We start from the raw sequence: 20,142 nt of genomic DNA, 5'->3' as shown, positions 1-20,142 counted from the left end.
TACAGTAAGCATTCAATATATTTTGTAATGGCATTTAAGCTGTGCGTCAAGCCCTGTTCTATGCCCTGGAGTAGATGCAAGTTTATCAAATCAAACACACTCCCTGTCCCACATGGGACTCACAGTCTAAGGAGGGAGGAGGATTTAATACCTACTTTACAGATGAGGTAACTGACACACAGAGAAATAAAGTGACTTGCTCCAGGTCACACAGCAAACAATTGGCGGAGCTAGGGTTAGAACCCAGGTCCTCTAACTCCTAGGCCTGTGCTCTTTCCACTAGGCCACGCTGCTTCTCCTAAACAAATACCACTTATTGGTGATTGGTGAATTAGACAGGAGGCAGGGAGGTCAGCAAGGAGGTTGATACAGCTCTCAAGGTAGGTAGTAAGTGCTTGGACCAGTGTGGTAGTGGTTTGGATGGAGAGGAAAGTGTGAATTCTAGATATGTTTTGAAAGTAGAAATGACAGAATTTTGAGACACTTTTGGAGTCTGGCTAAACTCCAGCTGCAAAGCCAGTGTATTCATCCCCCGATCCCCCCAGTACATCCGTACTGCGTGCGGCAGGTGGATGATGGCACCATCTCCCGACAAGAACGGCAGACCAATTCAGTCTTAAGGCTGCAACACCAAGAACCCATGCAGAGGAATTGATTCTAGGGTTAGTGGCTTGCTCAGCAACAGCCACACTCTCTCGTCCCTGCTGGGCTTCAGCGTGCAATGGCTGGATCTGTGAACTTGTGTGTCCAGAGTCCTGATGACAAACTTCAGGCCTCTGTGGAGATCAGGAGGGTGGAAATCTCCTACCCGAAGCCATTTTGCCACTTCCCGCAGCTGTTCTGACATCTGCCTCTTGGTCTCCTAGCGTGGAAGACCGCAACCCCTCTCTGGCCTGACTGCTGCCCCCCAGAGTGGTCTGGCCACTGCAGGGTCTCCTCCAGGTCCTGCCACAGCCTGTTGCTTGGGGCTGTGCAGCCCCTGGTCTTTAAAAGTGTTGGTTGTGTCCTCCCCGCTTGTATGTGGCCCCTTCAGCTCAGCGTAGAGCAGCTGTTTGGGTATCCTGCTGTTGTCCTTGCTCCCCAGGCTGAATGGCCACGCTCTCAGTGCCGGTGAGCTGACTGTGGTCCAGGCCCTAGTCTCCTGCAGTCCAACCCTGCCCTCTGAAGCGGAATAAGACGGGAACATGTCTTCTGGGCAGAGGTCACTCCTGTGGCCGGGTCAGGTCTCCTGGCCGTATTGACGGCCGGATGCCACGCGGTTCTGCGGACCTGCGGCTTATGGGTGAGGCTTGTCTCACTGTGGCCGAGATTTGTCTTCCATCCCTCAAAAGGCAGGCCAGCTTTCTTGAGTCTGTTTCCCGCCTTTCTGTCTTCTGTGTTGTTGGAGAGCATACGTGCCCACGCAGCAGAATTTGGTGACCATATCAGGGTCTGTGTTGCCAGTGCAAATTTATGCACATGGGTTGGATCTTCTGGTGCGGAGTGGCACGTGAAGTGGGTTTCCTTTGTGGTTGTGTTTGGCCCCTGTCCCTGGGCAGGCTGTGACAGTGATGCCTAGTCGTTTGGTCCCTGAAGTCAGCTCTCGCCTCTGGCAGCGCTTGCCCGACACCCTCAAAGACCCTCCATGCTTCTCCCGGATTGCTGGTTGGAAGTTTCCTGGTGAGGTGAAAGCGAATCTGTCACCACTGCCAACAGTGCTGATGTTTCCTCCTCCCTCAGCCCTTCGTGGCATGCAGCGGTATTACCCAGGATTGGCTGTGACTCTCACCCCCCTCTTCACATTCCACCGATCCCCCACCCCCCAATAAAGGGAGATGGAGGGGGTGAGGGCACCTCCTTGTGGCCGGCCCATGCGTCTGTGCCTGGCGCCCAGCCTTGGAGGCAATGTCCGCATGTGGGACAGGGAACCTGGCAGCCTGGCCCCCCGGGATCTGCTTTCCATTGCCTGGTGACCTGGTGCTCTGGCTCATCCGTCTGGCTGTTGACATTCCTCTTCCCCCTCCATGTGTTGATCTCCACGGGGCGAGTCCCCCGAGCCCATCAGAAGCCCTGAGAGCAATGAGGAGGGACGGCTTTGGGTCGGGCCCTCCTTCACTTCCGCTCGGGCCTGACTTGGCCCAACCGGGACCCGTTCACGCCAATCCTTGTTGGGGCCTGAGCTCAGGGCTAGTCCTGCCGTGACAAGCCCGGCCTTCTGCCCGCCCTGCCCTCCGCCTGCCCGGCTGGGCAGCGGCTCCCACGGGGCTCCGCCGAGCTGCCTGTGGAGGCAGGTTTGTCCCCGGGGCCCTGGAGGAGGGGCCGGTGGGATGTTAGCCTAGTTGCTAGGGGAGCCGGCCATGAGGCCGGCTCCTCACCAAGCCTAGGTGCGCCCTGCTAAATGTCACAGGCTACTGCAGGCCATGGCCCAAAACTGGCTGTTGCTGCCCAAGGGCAGTGCCCGCTGCCCTGACTGGGTGGGGGGGCATGTTCAGCTCAGTGGGTAGGGGCATCTGGGCCCAATGAAGGGGGCCTGTGGTCCCCAGCTCCACTCCTGCTTCTTAAATGTACCAGGTATCAAGTGACCCTTGGGGCTCTGGTTGGAACCAATGGACATCCGGCCCAGCATCATCTCTGGGACTGTCTGTCTCTGACTCGGTTTAACCTGGCACCCCTGCCCTGTATTGTCTCTCTGGGATTATCTGTCTCTGACTTAGTGTGTCCCCTGACACCCCTGCCCTGCATAGTCTCTGGGATTATCAGTCTCTCAATCAAGCAATCAATCGTACTTATTGAGTGCTTACTTGCAGAGCACTTTGCAAAGTGCTTGGGAGAGTACAGTACAACAGAATTAGCAGACACATTCCCTGACCATAACAAGCAGCTTACAGTCTAATAATAATAATAATAATAATAATGATAATAATGGTACTAGTTAAGCACTTATTATGTTCAAACACTGCTCTAAGTACTGGGGTAGATACAAGATATTTGGATTGGAAACAGTCTGTGTTCCACAGGAGTCTCACAGTCTTAATCCCCATTTTACAGATGAGATAATTGAGGCCCAGAGAAGTGAAGTTACTTGTCCAGGGTCGCACAGCAGGCATGTGACAGAGGTGGGATTAGAATCCTGGACCTCTGACTCCCAGGCCCGTGCTCTTTCCACTAGGCCGCGCTGCTTATCTGTAGGGGAATAAGCACCTGTATATATGTATATATGTCTGTACATATTTATTACTCTATTTATTTATTTATTTATTTTACTTGTACATATCTATTCTATTTATTTTATTTTGTTAGTATGTTTGGTTTTGTTCTCTGTCTCCCCCTTTGAGACTGTGAGCCCACTGTTGGGTAGGGACTGTCTCTATATGTTGCCATCTTGTACTTCCCAAGGGCTTAGTACAGTGCTCTGCACACAGTAAGCGCTCAATAAATACGATTGATTGATTGATTGATGGGGGAGACAGCCATTAATATGAATAAATACATAAATTTATGATATATAATTTAAGGATATATGCATATAGTCTTTGACTCAGTGTCTCCCCCCAGTACCTCTTCCCTGCCTGATCTTTGGGACTATCTGTCTCTGGCCCCACCTCCACCCCTTCACGCTCCCACCACAATCCCAGCCTCCCAGGAGAACAGACGGGACAGGGCAGATCCTGGCCAGACTCCACCTAGGAGGCATGTCTGAGATTCGCCTGCCGCTCCAGAAAAGGCACTGAGAACTCAGATTCGATGGAGGAGGGGTGAGGAGTGCCGGGAGCGGTGCTTCCCAGAAACCCAGCAATGGGTCTTTCCGGCTGTTGGGCGGGGGGGCTTGGCTGCTGGAGCTTCCCGGCCTGGAGCCAGCTTCCCTCCAGGCCGTGGTAACCTGCCCCAGTGACTGGGCTTAGAGCTCCAGTGACTGGGCTTAGAGCTCCGGCTGAGGATGTGGGGCGCTGAAACTGAGCTTGTGCTGGAGCGACCACTGGGCGGAGCCGCCTTTCCTCTAATCGTTCCCGTTCTGTGTGCGTCCCCCTCCATTCCCCCCCCCTTGGCCCTCCCTACTGCGCCCTGGCACTCCTTGGCCTTTCTGTGGGCCTGAAGGGATGACTCCTGGGCTGGCAGGGTTTGTATGGGGTTGGTTCCTCCCTGTGGCCCCCGGGCTTCTCCTATAGCTGAGCTGGCAGGGTTCATGAGGACTTAGTTCCTCACGATGGGCCCTGGGCCACTCCCTGGGCTGGCAGGGTACATGCAGGCTTGGTTCCTCACTGTGGCCCCCCTGGGCCAGCCACTCCTTGGGCTGTACTGGCAGGATTCATGTGGGCTTGGTCCTTCTCTGTGGCTCCTAGAGCCGGACTGGCATGGTTCATGTGGGCTTGGTTCCTCCCTGTGTCCCCTGGGTCGCTCCTTGGGCTGGCAGGTTCATGCAGTTTTGGTTCCTCGCTGTGGTCCCCATGCCAGTCCTCAGGGCCAGGCTGGCTGGCAGCAGCTGCCTGACCCCCAGGATACAAGGGTCTCGGGCCCTTGGGGACTGGAGCTTGGAGCTTTTCCCTGGTGGGCCCAGACCCTTGCCTGTTGAGGTTTTTCCAGCTCCTATGGGACTCTCGGGATGCTGTCAACAGGGCCTGGGGGGGCCCTGAGTCTCTGGATCTCAAGGTCCTAGGCCAGCCTGGAGGCTCCCCGAAGGAAAGGCATTGATTGTGTCTACTGACCCTCCAGTCCTCTCCTCAGCACTCAGTTCAGTACCCTGCGCATGGTAGGCCAGGCTCCACACTAGGGGTTGTCAGTGAGGTACTGCAGTTTGGACCTCGGGAGAACCAGGATGTCTCCTTTTGCCTCGCTGGGACGAGGAGGGGTCAGTCCCATGGTCCCACGCTCAGTGCCCGGGAACAGAAGGAGCTGACTCCAGGACGGTCAGGCCACCCGGACCATCCAGTAATTAGGCATCTTTTGTTTAGCCACGCGAACCTGGGAGGCAACAGCATGTGGGTGCACATGTATGTGATGTCGGCGGGAATGGTGCACGCACACCCGTCGAATACTGCATCAAATATGGAGAACACTGAGTGGCTTGCAGCTGCATGTGGCCCTGTTGGCCCTCACACCTCATGGCCCTTGGATGGTGTGTCCATGAGTTCTGTGGCAGCAGGTGACCGGGTGTCCCAGGGTTGGGGGAGCAGGCAGCCAGATGTCACAGGGCAGAGGGGGTGGGCGACTTTGTGTCCTGTGGTAGGGGGGCAGGCGGCCGGGCGTCCCGGGGCAGAGGGGGGTGGGTAGGCGGTGTCTTGGGGCCGGGGGGGCAGCAGGGTGTCTTGGGGTCAGGGAGCAGATGGCCGGCTGTCCCGAGACGGGGGGCTTGGGGAGCGGGAGGCCAGGTGTCCCAGGGCAGGGTGGGTGGGCAGCTGGGTGTCACGGGGCTGGAGGGGTGGGTGGGTTGCTGGGTTTCCTGGGTCGCACTGAGTGCTGAAACTTGTTCTGAAGCCTGGCTGCCCTCAACTTGGACCCCCTTCTCCAGATGAGAAGGTGGTCAGTTCCTGCTACTGTTCCCACGGGTCTGGGGGGTGGGGCAGCTGGGAATCGCCTCCTGGAGAACCACAGCTGCAAGCCCCACCGTCGGCGGAGCCGACCTCCCGGGAATCGGCCTGGGCAGCAGCCAGTCTAGAGAGCAGCAAGAAGTAGGTCGCCTTCTCCCTACCTACCATGGAGTGCGCCGCCCTGAGGCTTCCCACTTCTGCATATCTTCCAGCTCTTGTCTCCTGCCCACGGCTCAGTCATGCCCGTCTCATTCATTCAATCATATTTATTAAGTGCTTACTGTATACAGAGCACTGTACTAAGAACTTGGGAAAGTCCAGTACAACAATAATGAATGAAAATCCCTGCCCACAATGAGCTCACAATCTGGGGGTTGGGGAGAGACTGACATCAATACAAGTAAACAGACATCAATATAAATAAATAAAATTACAGATATATACATAAATGCTGTGGGGCAGGGAGAAGGGGAAAGAGCAATGGGAGCAAGTCAGGGTGATGGAGAAGAGCGGGAAATGAGGAAAAGTGGGGCTTAGTCTGGAAAGGCTCCTTGGAAGAGATGTGCCTTCAGTAAGGCTTTTATGTGGGGGAGAGTAATTGTCTGATGGATTTGAAGACGGAGGGCCTTCCAGCTCAGGGGTAGGACGTGGGCGAGGGGTCAGTGGCGAGATAGGTGAGATGAAGGCCCCACGGCATGGCCCGGACCCACCCCCTTCTCCCCGCCATGGCCCAATCCTGATCGCAGCGTGACTGTGCTCCTGGAAGCCAGGCTGGCAGCCCAGTGGGAAGGGCAAGGCTCTGGGAATCAGAGTTCGAGGTCCGCCTCTGCCAAGGGCCGGTTGATGTGGGCGTGGACTGCACAAGTCATCTGCTGCCTTCCACCCCTTGCCTGGACTCGGGTCTCTGTCCGTGCCCCTGAATTCCCATCTGTTTCCCTGATAGGTTCCCAGTGCCCCGGGCATGTCAATGCAAACCCCCTCCCCTCCTGCCGCCGCCAAGCACTGGTAGATTTTCATCCCATCCTCAGCACTCTTGTATATTTTTATCTGGATGTTTATTGGTATAGTCAATTACTGATTCTGTTATTTTGTATAGCAGGAACTATCCTGCTATAGCCTTGTTTTTCCTGCAGCACCCACTCTTTGTAAAATGTTTGTCAGTTTCCCCCACCAGATTGTTAGCCCCTTGAGAGTAGTCAGCATGTGCCCTACTGCTGTAGTACTTCCCAAGTGCTTGGTGTAATTCTTCACACTCAGGCAGTGCTCAGAAAATGCTTTGGATTGATTTTTTTCGACTGCGCAGCCTCTCCCAACCATCTCCCCATCCCCATCCACTCATCACTTGTCTCCCCTTCAGTCAGGCTGAAGCTAGATTTGAGTCCTGGGGGAGATTGTGTGGGGATGGGGTAAGAGAGTAGCAGAGCAGCCCGGGAGAGGAGATCTGATGTGTGGTGCAATGAACAGACTAGATTCTGTACTCTATGAAGCAGCTTCTTGGCATCTTGCGTGGCAACTGTGTATCAAATACCCAAACTGCAGGTGATTGTGATCCCCACCAACCACTGGAGTGTCCAAGCTCTCGTCCCCATGACCCTGCAGCCTCACTGTTGGGTGAGAAAACCCCCACTCCTAATCCTTAGGCTTGAGGGTCTCTGTGACCTTGGAGTTTGGACTAGGAACCACCTACCTGAGCTAGCTGGAACTGACCGTCTGGTCACTAATACTGCTCGGGCGCTATCGGCACGCTAGTGTGGAGGGACCTGGGCTGAACCAGTGCCCCTGGAGCAGAAGCCTAGTGGGAGACAAGCAGACTGAGAGAGAGGTGAGAACAGGCAGGGGAAATCAACCAAGCTATCAATCGATGGTACTTACTGAGTGCTTACTAGGTGCCGAGCACTGTACTAAGTGCTTGGCAGAGTACAAAACAGGGAATAGTAAGCATTTAATTAATATCATCAGTATAATAGCAATTTGGATGGAGAAGAAAGGATGGATTCTAGAGGTGTCGTAAAGGTAAAACCGATGGGATTTAGTGACCGATTGAATATGTGAGTTGACTGGGAGAGACGAGTTGTGGATAATGCCCAGGTTATGGGCTTGTGAGGTGGGAAGGATAGTGGTGTTGTCTACAGTGATGGGAAAGGCACGGGGAGAACGGGGATTGGGTGGAAAGATGAGAAATTCTTTGTCAGTCGGCAGAGACAAATCCGGAAGCACCAGAGCCAGGAAAGAGAAGGGGAGGGTCGGCCAGTTGCCAGAGGCCTGTTCAGATGGCCTTGCTCCTGCAGGGCTTTCCTTGGGTGATGTGGCTGGGACACCAGGATGCTGGGGTCCTAGGAGACATCCTGGGTGGGACACTGTAAGCCCTTTGTGGGCAGGGATCTTTTCTATCACCTCTGTTGTATTGTACTCTCCCAAGCACTTAGTACAGTGCTCTGCACTCTCTCCGGCTTGATTAATTGATTGAGAGATAGCTGTGTGTGAGTGCAGGGCATGGGGGGTGGCGTGGGGACGGTGACTAGGTGAGTTCTGTGAAGCGTGGGGATGGGGGAAGGCAATGGTGATGGCATGAGTTCTCTGGAGTGTGGGGATGGAGAAGGGGGATGCATGTGAGTTCTCTGCAGCGTTGGGGTGGGGGAAGGGGAGGGTGACTGCATGAGTTCGAGACTGAGGATGCTTGAGATTGTAGCTTTCCATGCTAGGGTGTAACCCCAACCCCTACCCCACCACCGTTTCTAGGCTGTAACCCCCCCCCACCCCAACCATTGCTGCCAGGCTGTAACCACTCCCCCACCCCGCCTCCAACCACTGCTGCTAGGCTGTGACTACCCCCAAACCCCCCAACCAGTGCTGCTTGGCTGGAACACCTCCCTGCAATTACTTTTAGGCTGTAACTGCCCTGCCCCCCCCCCCCCCCCCCCCCCCGCCATGTGAGGCTGTAAGCTCCCTCCCCTACAGCTGCTGGGTTGTACTACCCCTCCCCCCAAACAGCTGCTAGTCTGTAAATTTACCCTACCCCAACTGCTGCTAGTCTTTAAACTTACCCACCACCCCCACAACTACTGTGAGGCTGTAAGCTTCTTCCCCCACTGTTGCTAGGCTTTTTTGCCCTTCCCAAGCCAGGCGCTAGACTGTAAGCTTCTCTCACTGCCTGCTGCTAGGCTGTAAGCTTCCCCGACCCCCTCTGGCCCCCCAGCTCTGTGCCCTCCGTGCCATGGACGAGTCGTGAACATCTCCATGACGAGCCTCGTTCGAGTGGCGGGCACCGAGGCGGTCATCCCTTGCCACGTCAGTGACTACGAGGGCCCCAGGGAGCAGAACTTCGACTGGACCTTCTCTTCCTCGGAGGCCTCTTCCTTTGAGCCCATCATGAGCACCTGGGAGCCAGCTTTCACGGCCCCGCTGTTCGAGCCCCGCGTGGCCAACGGGGAGATCCAGCTGAGGCGGACAGGCCACGACGGGGTGGAGCTTCTGATCCGGCCCATCGGGCCTGCCGACCAAGGTCGCTACAAGTGCTCAACCCCCAGCACCGACGCCACTGTCCAGGGCAACTATGAGGACGTGGTCCATGTCAGAGGTCGGTACCACAACCGCGATCAGAGCCTCCTGGGCCTTGGGGGGATGTGGGACTCATTGTAGCCAAGAACCTGGACTATCTCCCTTCTGCCTCACCTGATTTACCCACTCCTCGGCTCTAGGTGCCAACACCCCTGATGTCCCCAGAGAGCCCCAGCCCTCCCCCTAATGTCCCCAGACAACCCCTGGGAGAGCAAGGCCCTCCCAACACCCTCAGACAGCCCCTGGGAAAGCAAGTCCCCCTCCCCCCCACCCCATGTTCCCAGGAGAGTGAGGCCTCCCCTCCCCATGTTCCCAGGAGAGTGAGGCCTCCCCTCTCACTACTTCCACACAGCCACTGGGTGAGGGAGGCCCCCTCAATGTCCCCAGATAGTACCTAGGAGAGCAAGAACTCCCTAATACCCCCAAAAAGCCCCTGGGAGAGCAAATCCACCTCAGTGTTCCCAGACAACCCCTAAGAGAGAGGCACACCCCCCAAACATCCCTCCAGACACCTCCTGGGAGAGTGAGGCTGCACCTCCATGCCCCCAGGAGAGTGAGGCCTATCTGGCACAAGGTCCTCCCATAAAAAAGTTTGCCATTGCAAACAGCAGTAAAATCCAAGCACACCCCCCAACACAATATGTTCTGGTTAGGTGATTGACTGATGAGTGGCCGGGTAGGTGAGTTGAGGTGGCTGTACAGAAGAAGGCTTGGCCCCAGCCAACAGGGAAGCAAGGAAAGTTCTCAGGTCCAAGGAGCAGAAATCCACCTGTTCATGAGGACTAGATGTTGCCCTACTGCCTCAGCCTGCAATTGGCTGCTTGGGCTCTCTCCCCGCTGCCGCCCCCCACCTCCCACCCCAGCCCTAACTAACATGACTGACTGTTCAGGCAGGTGAGGGCGTTGGCGGGAGCCACAGTCCAGTCACTCTAGTGGGAGCGGCCACTGGCCCCGAATCACCCATGCCATCATCTGAGACCTCGCACTGGGAATCTAGCTGGGCCTGGGCTTGGGAGCAGCCAGTGGGATCGGAGGCCGGAGGCGTGGGGCAGGAGAGGGAGATAAATTGATTGACACTGGGGAATGGTCCTCCCCTCCCCCCAACTCCGCGGGCCTTGGTCACATGTGTCCCGTGCCTTTTCCTTCACTTGCCAGGGACCGCTTTCTTCATAGGGCACTACCCCCTCTCTCCCCAGGTGGTATTCAGGGAGGAGCATAGGGCAGCATCTCCCATCCATGATGGGTTGATCGTTGGACATCCTGCTTTGGGTAGGGGCGAGGGAGGCAATGGTGAGGGAAATGTGGTCAAATATCCCCCACTTGGGCGATAGACTAGCTAGATCCCTCCAACCCCCGGTGGTGGTCAGCTAGGGGGCTGAGGGCAGAAGGTTAGCCTGGGACCTGGGGTTTGGAGTTGTGGTCATCCTGGGATCTGGGGTCAGTCTGGGGCTGTGGCAGTCAGCCTGGGACTGGGGGACGGTACCCGACCCCGGGGAGCAGGGATGTGGCCCAGAGGCTCAATTGGCAGCAGAGTGGGGGTGGGGCTGGGGAGCGGCAGTAACAGAGCTTCCTCCCGCAGTGCTCGTGGACAAGCTGCATGTGGGCGCAGGAGGCCAGGAGTCTGCATCTTTGCGCGTAGCCCAAGGGGACCCGTTGGAGCTGCAGTGCTCTGCCTCCACTGCCACTGCAGAGCACACGCACCTGGCCGTGCATTGGGAGGTCTGGCGGGGCCGGGAGCGGCGCACTGTCCTCTCTCTGACACACACGGGCCGCCTCCGTCCCGGCCCCGAGTTTGAGCAACGCTACCGGAGTGGAGATGTGCGCTTGGACACTGCCGGCGAGGACACTTTCCGCTTGTCTGTGGCCCGGGCCCAGCTTGGGGACCAGGGCGCCTACAGATGTGTGGTCAGCGAGTGGGTCAGTGAGGCCGGGAGCTGGCAAGAGATCCAAGAGAAGAGCGTGGATGTGGCGAACGTGACGGTCCACCTGACCGGTGAGTGTCTGAGCCTTTTCGGGCCACTAATCGGCGCCACTCAGGCCTCGCGAGTCTCACTGAGATTGGAGGCCGCAGGCTGGAAGGCCAGGGCAGGAGGCACGGGGCATGAGGACCCAAACCCCGTCCACATTGCCTCAGTCACTCAGCTCCCTTGCGCCCCGCTGCTCCTGTCTTACACAGGTAAGACGCTCCCACCGGCCCTGCTGGCATGATCTTGCTACCTGCGCTTGGTCATTGCTTGGGGATGGTTCCTGCCTGATTGCTTTGATCTGAGCAAAGCCTGCACCCCCAGGGCTCCTTTTGCTCTGATGTTGGGCCGCCTGATCCCGTAATCCAAAGATAATAATAATAATAATAATAATAATAGTAATTGTGGCATTTAAGTGCTTACTATGTGCCAGTCACTGTACTAAGCATTGTGGTGGATACAAGCAAATCAGAATGGGTTCAGTCCATGTCCTATGTGGGGCTCGCAGTCTTAATTACCATTTTACGAATGAGGGAACTGAGGTGCAGAAAAGTTAAGTGACTTGCCCAAGGTCACAGAACAGACAAGTGGCAGAATCAGGATTAGAACCCTGGTCTTTCTGACTCCCAGGCCTGTGCTCTATCCACTAGGCCCTCTGCCGGGCTGAGTGAGGAATTTCAGAGGACGAAATTGCTCCCTTCCCTGGCTTGGGAAAGGGCACTGTCTGACTAATGACAAGGCCCCAGAACCCAAAACACATCCTCCGAATATGGCAAAGTCTCCTGCCCTCAGCCTCCAAGGCCCTCATGGGGATTAAGGGAGCAAACTGTTTCCCCACGCCTGTCCTTCCTCCCCTCTGCCCCTTTTAGACTGTGAGCCCACTGTTGGGTAGGGACTGTCTCTATATGTAGCGAACTTGTACTTCCCAAGTGCTTAGTACAGTGCTTTGCACACAGTAAGCGCTCAATAAATACGATTGATTGAAGGACTGCACCAGGGAAGAGATCACTTTTGCTAAGGAAACAACATTCAAGCAAACACAAGATCCAAACCCGGGATCAAGTTGTTCCCAGACCTGCCCCGCCAGTGGGAAATAGCTTGGGAAGCGGGGCTCCAGCACGGACTCCTCCAGCACTGGCCCCAGATGGCTGCGGCTGGCTCGGGGCCGCTCTGGGGTACTCCGGCTCCAGGCAGCTCTAGTTCCAGCTTTAGGTGTCTGTGGCTGTGGGTCCGGTTGACTCTGCTTCTTGCCAGTTCCAGCTCCATCCCCTAGTGGCTCTAGCTGACTCCTGTCAGCTCTCAGGGAACATCTTTTTTTATAACAACGGTGGCATTCACTAAGTGTTCATTGTGTGAAAAGCTCTGGGGTAAATATAAGATACTCAGGTCAGACAAAATCCCTGACCCACACAGGGCTCACACTGTAAGAGAGAGGGAGAGCAGGTATTGAATCCCCATTTTACAGATGAGGAAACTGAGGCCCAGAGAATTGAAGTGACTTGGCCAAAGTCACACAGGTGGCAGAATGCAGGCGTCCCTTGACTCCCAGGTTTCCCTTGACTCCCAGGCCCAAGCTCTTTCCCCTAGCCACGCTGCTTTCTTAGCCTTTGTTTTTGCTCTGCAGCTCTCAGTGTGACCCTCCGCAACCAGAACGTAACTGTGGCAGAAGGCAGTGACCTGGCTCTTAACTGTATGGTGGTGGCGGCAGCCCGGAGCGACGTGGTCCAAACCGCGGTAACGTGGTATTTCAGCAGGGGCCCGGACCCCACTCTGCCACCTCACGCCCGGGTCCTGGCCAGCTTAGACCACCGGTCTGTGTTGAGAGCCTTACCCCAAGTGGGCCTGAGCCATGTGGCCCCGGGCTCCTATCGCTTGCTCATTCAGGATGCCGGCTCGGACAGCACTGGCTACTACTTCTGCCGGGCGGCCCTGTGGGCCCCAGGCGCCGACGGGAGCTGGAATCAGGTAGCTGAAGGAACGTCTGCTCCGGCCCGGGTCCAGGTGACGATACCAGGTGAGTGACTTCTTGAACAGACAGGCCCATGGAGATGGCTGTTCTTTGTTTCAGCCCCTTGACTTGTGACTCCTGGAATGAGCAGGGTTGTCCAGGGTGAGCTGGGAAGAAGGGCTGTCTGGGGGGGGTACCTTGGATTTGCCTGGGGCTGTAACAAGTGAGTAGTGTAAGTTATACTAGCAGTAGTAGTAATAGCAGTGGCAGCATTTATTGAGCATGCCCACTTAGTGGGGTGCACTGTACTAGTCACTTGGGAAATACAGAATAACCAAGTCCTCCGTTCCCTACACACAAGTAGCTTACACTGTAATGGGAAAGACAAGCATAAAATTATTTTTAACTAGAGAGGTCAAATGTAATCAGATACACATGCGTAGATGTATATATGGGCTAAAAAGGATTTAAATAAAGTTCACAAATTCATACTTTATTGAGAAAATGGAAACTATCAGGTGCGATTTCAGCTCCTCTGCAGTCCCTCCCTCCTCCTGCCCCTTCTTCAACTTTCCCATCTTTCCCAGCAGTAGCTCAAGAGGAGATCTGCCTTCTCTTAAAATCAACCCCCTCCACCTGGTCATCTGACCCCATCCCTTTACACCTTATCAAAACACTTACCCCCTCCCTTTTTCCCTCCTGACTGCCATCTTCAACTGTTCACACCCCAGGGGGCTTCTTGCCTACTGCTTTCAAACAAGCTCATTTCTCCCCTGTTCTAAAAAAAAAAAACCCTCCCTTGACCCCACAGCCCCCTCCCGCCATCGCCCCATCTCCCTCCTACCGTTCCTTTCTTAAGATTGGGGGTAGACTGGGGCTCTCCCCAGGCCCCCCGGAAGACAGGGGCTCAGGGACTGGGGCTCCCCGGGTCCCCCAGGAAGACTGGGGCAAACACAAGATCCAGACCCAGGAGCAAATTGTCCCTAGACCAGCCCTCTAGGAAGACTGGGGCTCTCCCAGGCACCCCAGAAAGGCTGGGGCTCAGAGACTGGGCTCTCCCTCAGGCTCCTGGGAAGGCACTGACACTCACTAGGTCCCAAATGTTGCGTGGCTTCCCTGCCAGACACATACTGATTCGGAGACAGAGTTTGGGGTGATAGCTGGAAATGCCCAAATGCCATCCAGGCTTCAGCCTTAAATAACGCTACCTTTGAACAGGCTTCCCCAGCATCTCGTCAATCCGCTGGGTGGCTGGGGAAGGGCTGCTTTTTCTAGGCCTCGTTAAGAGGTGGGGATGGGTGGGGCCTCGCCGGTTGCCGTGAAGGGCTCCGGGCCGGGAGGCCCTACAGCCCTCTTCTTTCTCTCCCGTGCAGAGCCAGAGTTCCGGGCCCTGCTGAATGTCTCTGAGATGCCGACCCTCCCGGAGGCACCCATGGAACTGGAGTGCCGCGTCGTGGGCCCGCCGGCACCGGACACCAGGGTGCGCTTCGCCGTGTCGTGGTTCCGCCGGCAGCCTCTGCGCAGCGACGACGTGGCTCCCGATGAGCTCCTCGCTTCCATGGACCAGGACGGGTTATTGCAGGCTGGGGCCCAGAGCCGGGTGCGGACGCAGCGCGGGGAGATGATCTTCTCCCGAGGAGCCGTGGACAGATTTCACTTCCGGGTGCAGGGGGCCACTGAAGGGGACCAGGGGGTTTACTTCTGTGCCGTGTCTGCGTGGACCAGGCAGCAGAACCACAGCTGGGTGAAGAGCCGGGAGGTGCTGTCGGATCCGGTCACTGTCTTCTGGGCCCCAGCGGGTAGGTCCTTCGTGGACAGCGCCTCCATGCTCACCCCGGGGATGGCCCTTTCCTGGGCCTGCAGCCGACATGGCTCTGGGGGACATTTCTAGGGTGGTGGAGTGGGGTGGGGACACAACTGGGCTGAGTCATGGCATGAGAGGAGCCTGGCCACTGCCAGGGCCAGGCTCAAGCCTTGTGTTCACACCATGCCGAGGGAGGTCCCCAGAGGATCTGCCTGGCCACCCCGAGCTGGCCACCAGCCTACAGCCTAACCGGCGCTGGACACGGCCCACTCTTCCCCTTAACAGCTGCCTCGCTTATCCTCAGCTCCTGCCCCTGACCCCACTCTCCACTCTCCCCATCGGGAAGTCCCGTCAGTGTGAGCCCTCTCTGACTTGCCAGGCCAGTCCTCCATTAGACTGTTAGGGTCACCCCTGCTGCCCTCTCCTGGGGCCAAGCACCCAACCGACCCTCCATCGTTGGGCCTGTCGATGGAGTCCCACGGCTGGAGGGAGCCCTCGGCTCTCAGCGGCCAAACTGTCTGTGTTCAGTTTCAGATGCGGAGCTGACGGTTGAGGCCCGGCAGTCCCAGGTCCCGCCAGCCACGGGGAGCTTATTCGAGATGACGTGCGAGGTCACCTCCCAGCCCGCGCCTGCAGCCCGACTCTCCGTCCTGGTCACGGCTGAGAGGCCCGCCACGGCTCCGGCCACTCCCCACGGCCCCAACGACACTGTGGTTGTGGTCTCCCTGAGCCGGGACTCGGTGGTCAGGCTGGAGGACCAGGCCGACCGGGCCCGGATGGGTGCCGTGGTGCTGGAGAAGGTGCGGGAGCGTGAGTTCCGCTACCGCATGTACCGGGCCCAGCTGGCCGACACGGGCCTCTACCGCTGTGCTGTGACTGCCTGGCTCCCGGTGGCTGGTGGCCAGTGGAGAGAAGCTGCCACCGGCCTGTCCAATCCCATCCTGCTGGACTTGCAGACGTCAGGTTCGTTCTGGGGGGTTTGGCCGTTCTGGGATTGGGCCAGTGGTTGGGGTGGGCTGTGTGTGGGCCAGATCTGGGTTGGAGTGGTTAGGGGCTGGGGACAGGCTGGGCTGAGTTGGGGTTGGAGCTGGGGGCAGGCGAGGAAGACTGGACTGGGGTGAGTGGGGAGGTTGAGGCAGGTCTGAGGCCTTCCAGAGGCAGGCGGGGGCCAGACTAGGGCTCCCCTGCTTCTTCCAGGGGTGGTGCCAACATTCGTGGTTGAGGGTCTCGTCTTCCCTCCCTGACATGAGAAGGGGCTTGGTGTCAGCCTGAGCCTCAGAGGCCACCCACCAAACCCAGGGTGAGCATCTGGGTGGAGGGGGGCAAAGGGATGGGACAGGGCTGGGACTTGGCCAGTGGCAGTTCTGGGGTGGATAGGAGATGAGGCCTTGCGGGAAGCTTTTTCCTGGCGATTTGCCATCTCTGTGGGTGTCCAGAGTCACATGGGTGAAGGGGTGGGCAGGGGCAGCTGTACTGATAGATAAGTAGCTTAGATAGATGGACAGACTCATCGCCTGGCCCTGCCCTCTCCCAGGACCTGTGTTCAATGTCTCGGTGCACTCGGACAGGCCCACGGTGTACCGTGGTGACCTGGTCAGCCTGTTCTGCATTGTTTCGGTGGACGGAGGAGCCCCTGACCCAGGTACCATATTCCCTTCTTGCATCTCCCTGACTTGTGGAGGCCCCTGGTGTCGGTGGGGAGGAGTCTGGGGCTGGGGTAGGGCCCAGGAGAGGAAGGGCCTTTTGAGAATACAGGATTGGAAAAATACACTCTGATATACAGTGCCTCTGCGGAAGGGTCCTGACCATCCATGGGTGCCTCCTTAGATATCCCCGGGCATCCCTGTGGGTCCTCGACATCCCCGGGTGCCCTTCCCTGGGTGTCCATCCCCAGGTATCTTGCCTATCCATCTCTGGATGTCCTGCCCCAGCCGTCTCCAGATGACCTGCAGGGAGCTCAGATCCAATTAACCACATCCACAAGAGCGGGATTGGGCTGCACCAACCAGCCTAGCCTCAAAGGAGCCCCCAGTGCTGGTCTCAAACCCACGTTGGGATCCCTCATCATTGGGCCACAGCCACAGCACCAGCAAGAAGGCTCCAAGCCTAGAAGAACCGAGATGGGGCCCATTTGGGGCTGCCGTCCTGTCTCCTGGTGTCCTCGACATGGACTGACCGGCGGCTCTGGGGTGGTTCTGTCCGCAGAGGACCTGACCTTTGACGTGGCATGGTTCACGGTGCCCTCGTTCGGCCCAGGAAGAGGCCCCATCCACCTGGCTACGCTGGACCGGAGCGGGGTTGTGGACAAGGCCCGGCACCCCTGGAAGAGCGATGTCAGCCTGGAGCGCACCAGCACCATGGAGTTCCTGCTCCAGCTTCACGGCGCCGAGGACCAGGACCTGGGCAGCTACTACTGCTCTGTGACACCTTGGGTGAGGTCGGCTACAGGGGTCTGGCAGAGGGAGCCGGAGGTCCAAGCCAAGCCCCTGTTGGTAGCCGTCAGGATGGATGGTAAGGATTTCGGCCGCTCCTGCCGCATTCCGAGACCCCTCTTCCTTTTCCCCTTTTCTCCCTCTGCAAGTTACAGAGGCATCTGCAGTGATGCGTGGACAAACGTCCATGCTGAATCATTGCGAGGAGAGTCAGGGTTAGAGAGGGCAGAGTTAGGGGTGTTGAAGATACATGCTGGGTCACCTGGGGGAGTCAGGAATGGAGAGGAAAGAGTCAAGTGTGATGGATGGTCTGTGCTGGGTGACTGCAGAGAGTGAGGGACGGAGAGGGGAAAGTCAGGGGTTTTGGATGGTCCATGCTGGGACACTGGGGAGAGTCAGAAGGGTTGGGTGGTCCATGCAGGGTCAGTCAAGGAGAGCCAGGGATGGAGAGTGGTGAGTCAAGAGTATTGGATGACCTGTTGTATGTCCTTGAGCAAAGCATTTTATTGTCCTATGTCTGTTTCCTTCTGAAAATGGGCATAAGATTCCTGCACTCTGCCTGTCTTAGACTGAGCCCCATTAGAGCCAGGATCTGGGTCTAATTTGGCCATCCACTACCTATCCTAGCACATAGACCAGACTGAGTCCCACGAAAGCCAGGGGTTGTATCTGATTTGGATATCCTGTACTTATGTTACTACATAGACCAGAAAGCACTTAATGAATTCTATCATCATCACGATGGTTCTCATTATTTCTAGGAAATAGTCCTGTAAGGCTCAGGGCCAGGCCCCAGAGCAAAGCGAGGACCACCTGCACTAGGGGGCGTTGCTGATGCAAATGTTGGTCCTTGAGCTTGACAGAGGCCAGCCTTGGGCGGTGGGGGATACTGAGATGCAGGAGAGGGAGGGGGAGCAGCTGTGGGCTGGGACTCTACCCCTTCCCCCAAATGGGGCTGGTGCAGCTCCCTGTACCCCGTGTCCCTTCTTGATGACCAGTCCACATTTCGTGAGTGCTAGTAATAGGAGCCGTACTAGTGATAATAGCAATAATCATCCCATGTTTCTGCAGGGCACTTTTCCTCTTGACAGAGCATTTTCACCTCAATCATTTTATGTTCTCACAATGTCTCCGTTAGGGGGCAGTCTAAAAGGGGGAGTAGTCCAGACGGGATAGGATGAGAGCTTGAACGAGCAGGGTAGCGGTTTGGATGGAGAGGGTGGGCGGATCTTGGCAATGTTGCGGAGCTGAGACCGGCAGGTTTTGGTGACAGCTTGGATGTGAGGGGTGAATGAGAGAGCGGAGTCGAGGATGACCCCAAGGTTGCGGGCTTGTGAGACGGGAAGGATGGTAGTGCCATCAACAGACCAGTCTCGCATGCCATTCACGAATCAGCTTAGGCCGCTGCCAGCCGAAGTGAGGTTGGGACATGGGGCCCTTGCATGTTGAGGAGGGGGGCGGGCTGTCAGTCTGTTGGGCGAGAGGGGCTCTCCTCACTTGTCCTTTCCCCTGGACCTTCACAGTGCTGGAAGCCTTCAAGTATCCCATGCTGATCGGCGTGGGCCTGGCCTCCGGCGTGGGCCTCTTGTCCTGCCTCATCGGCTACTGTAGCTCACACTGGTGTTGCCGGAAGGAAGTGCAGGAGACGCGCCGGGAGCGACGCAGACTCATGTCGATGGAGATGGACTGAGGCCCCCGGTGGCGGCCGGGCAGCTGGGGGCCCTGCGACGTGCCTGGACGGAGCCGCCACCCCTCGGCCACCTGGACTCCGGTGGGCCACCCGCACTGTTGGCTCTGCCTTGTTGGCCCCAGGAGTTCTGATGCCTGGCCCCACCCACACGGCCTCCAGGATCACCCTGGGCACGGTGACCCTGTCGTGTTGCCCGCCACCTGACTCTAGGCCCGGGGCGTCGGGCAAAAGAAGAGACAGCAAAGGTATAGACTCCAGCCACGCTCAACATCTCCCTCTGCCCTTCCTGCTGGTCAGGGGCTGGGGGAAAGTTGGGGGGCCGGGGTGGCTGCCCGAGGGCTGGCCTCACCCAGCCCGAGACCCCTGGACCCCGACCCCAAAGGGGGCAGGGACTTTCCCTCCTGCCCTCATGGTCAGGGTGGCACCACGAGCCCCAGACTGTGTGCGCTGGAGTTCTGTGGAGAAGACGGGGAGTCTTCCCGACTCTGCCTTCCGCACCCTGTGGGTGTGGTCAGCATTGGTCTGGGGGCTGGACGGGCCAGTGCTTTCACATCAGCCCATTGCTGCCCTCCCGACATCCCCGTGAGTTAGGGACAGGCAGGAATTATTTACCTCACTTTGCCCTTGGGGAAACCGAGGCTCACTGAGGTTCGGTGACTTGCCCAAAGTCACCCAGACGGCCCATGGCAGAGCTGAGCCTTGAACCCTAGTCTTCCGCCACCCAGGCCCGTGCTCTTTTGCCACACCAGGCTGGGCCCGAAGAGGAGGCCGGCTTCTGTCGCATGCTGGTCGTTTCCCCAGGAGTGACCACGAGGCCCAGACCACTTCTGCCCTCTGTCCTCTGGCCATCTCTGCTCTCCTGATGGGGAAGGAAGTGGCCCAGGGCGGGGACGAATGTCTTCCAGGTCCCACTGTTTGCTGGTTTTTAAAAAATTCACCCAAGCAACTGCTGCTTCTCAGGGTCTCAGCCCCTGGCACTCCTGCCTCCCAGCGTCCCCTTTCTCTCGAGCAATAAGATGCGTTGGAGAGGAGAATCGGGTGTGACCCCAGGAGCTGTTCTGGGGAGAGAGGCTGCCCTGACTCTTCTCCTTCTTTGTTACTCCTGGTTTCCAGTCGGCCCACCTTCCATCGGCCACCCCCTCCCGCCTAACTCCTCACTCCTCCAGCCCACTGATCTTCCCCTTTGCCACTCCACCGCCCCCCCCCCCCCCCCCGCCCCGTTCCCTTCACGTTCCTCTGAGG

The 20,142-nt window shown here is 57.4% G+C and overlaps 2 protein-coding genes across 2 annotated transcripts in view; both read left to right on the top strand.

Moving 5' to 3' along the window:
- Positions 1-4,953: 4,953 nt before the first annotated feature.
- On the top strand, positions 4,954-20,104 carry PTGFRN (prostaglandin F2 receptor inhibitor). Its single transcript, XM_038757822.1, has 9 exons — positions 4,954-5,119; positions 8,701-9,081; positions 10,642-11,055; positions 12,651-13,040; positions 14,348-14,773; positions 15,307-15,741; positions 16,313-16,420; positions 16,984-17,289; positions 18,734-20,104. Exons 1-9 carry the CDS (start codon positions 4,954-4,956, stop codon positions 18,898-18,900), a joined length of 2,793 nt encoding a protein of 930 aa, XP_038613750.1. The 3' UTR covers positions 18,901-20,104.
- Positions 19,031-20,142, top strand: part of CD101 (CD101 molecule) — a 17,632-nt gene continuing 16,520 nt past the window's right edge. Inside the window, 2 exon segments of the mRNA XM_038757821.1 lie at positions 19,031-19,145; positions 19,650-19,805. Coding sequence (XP_038613749.1) covers positions 19,031-19,145; positions 19,650-19,805 — 271 coding nt within the window.

The sequence above is a fragment of the Tachyglossus aculeatus genome, chromosome 16 (assembly GCF_015852505.1).
Source record: "Tachyglossus aculeatus isolate mTacAcu1 chromosome 16, mTacAcu1.pri, whole genome shotgun sequence".
NCBI classification, from domain to species: domain Eukaryota; kingdom Metazoa; phylum Chordata; class Mammalia; order Monotremata; family Tachyglossidae; genus Tachyglossus; species Tachyglossus aculeatus.
Note: the sequence above shows the minus strand (reverse complement) of the source record. Positions and strands in the feature narration are given on the sequence as shown.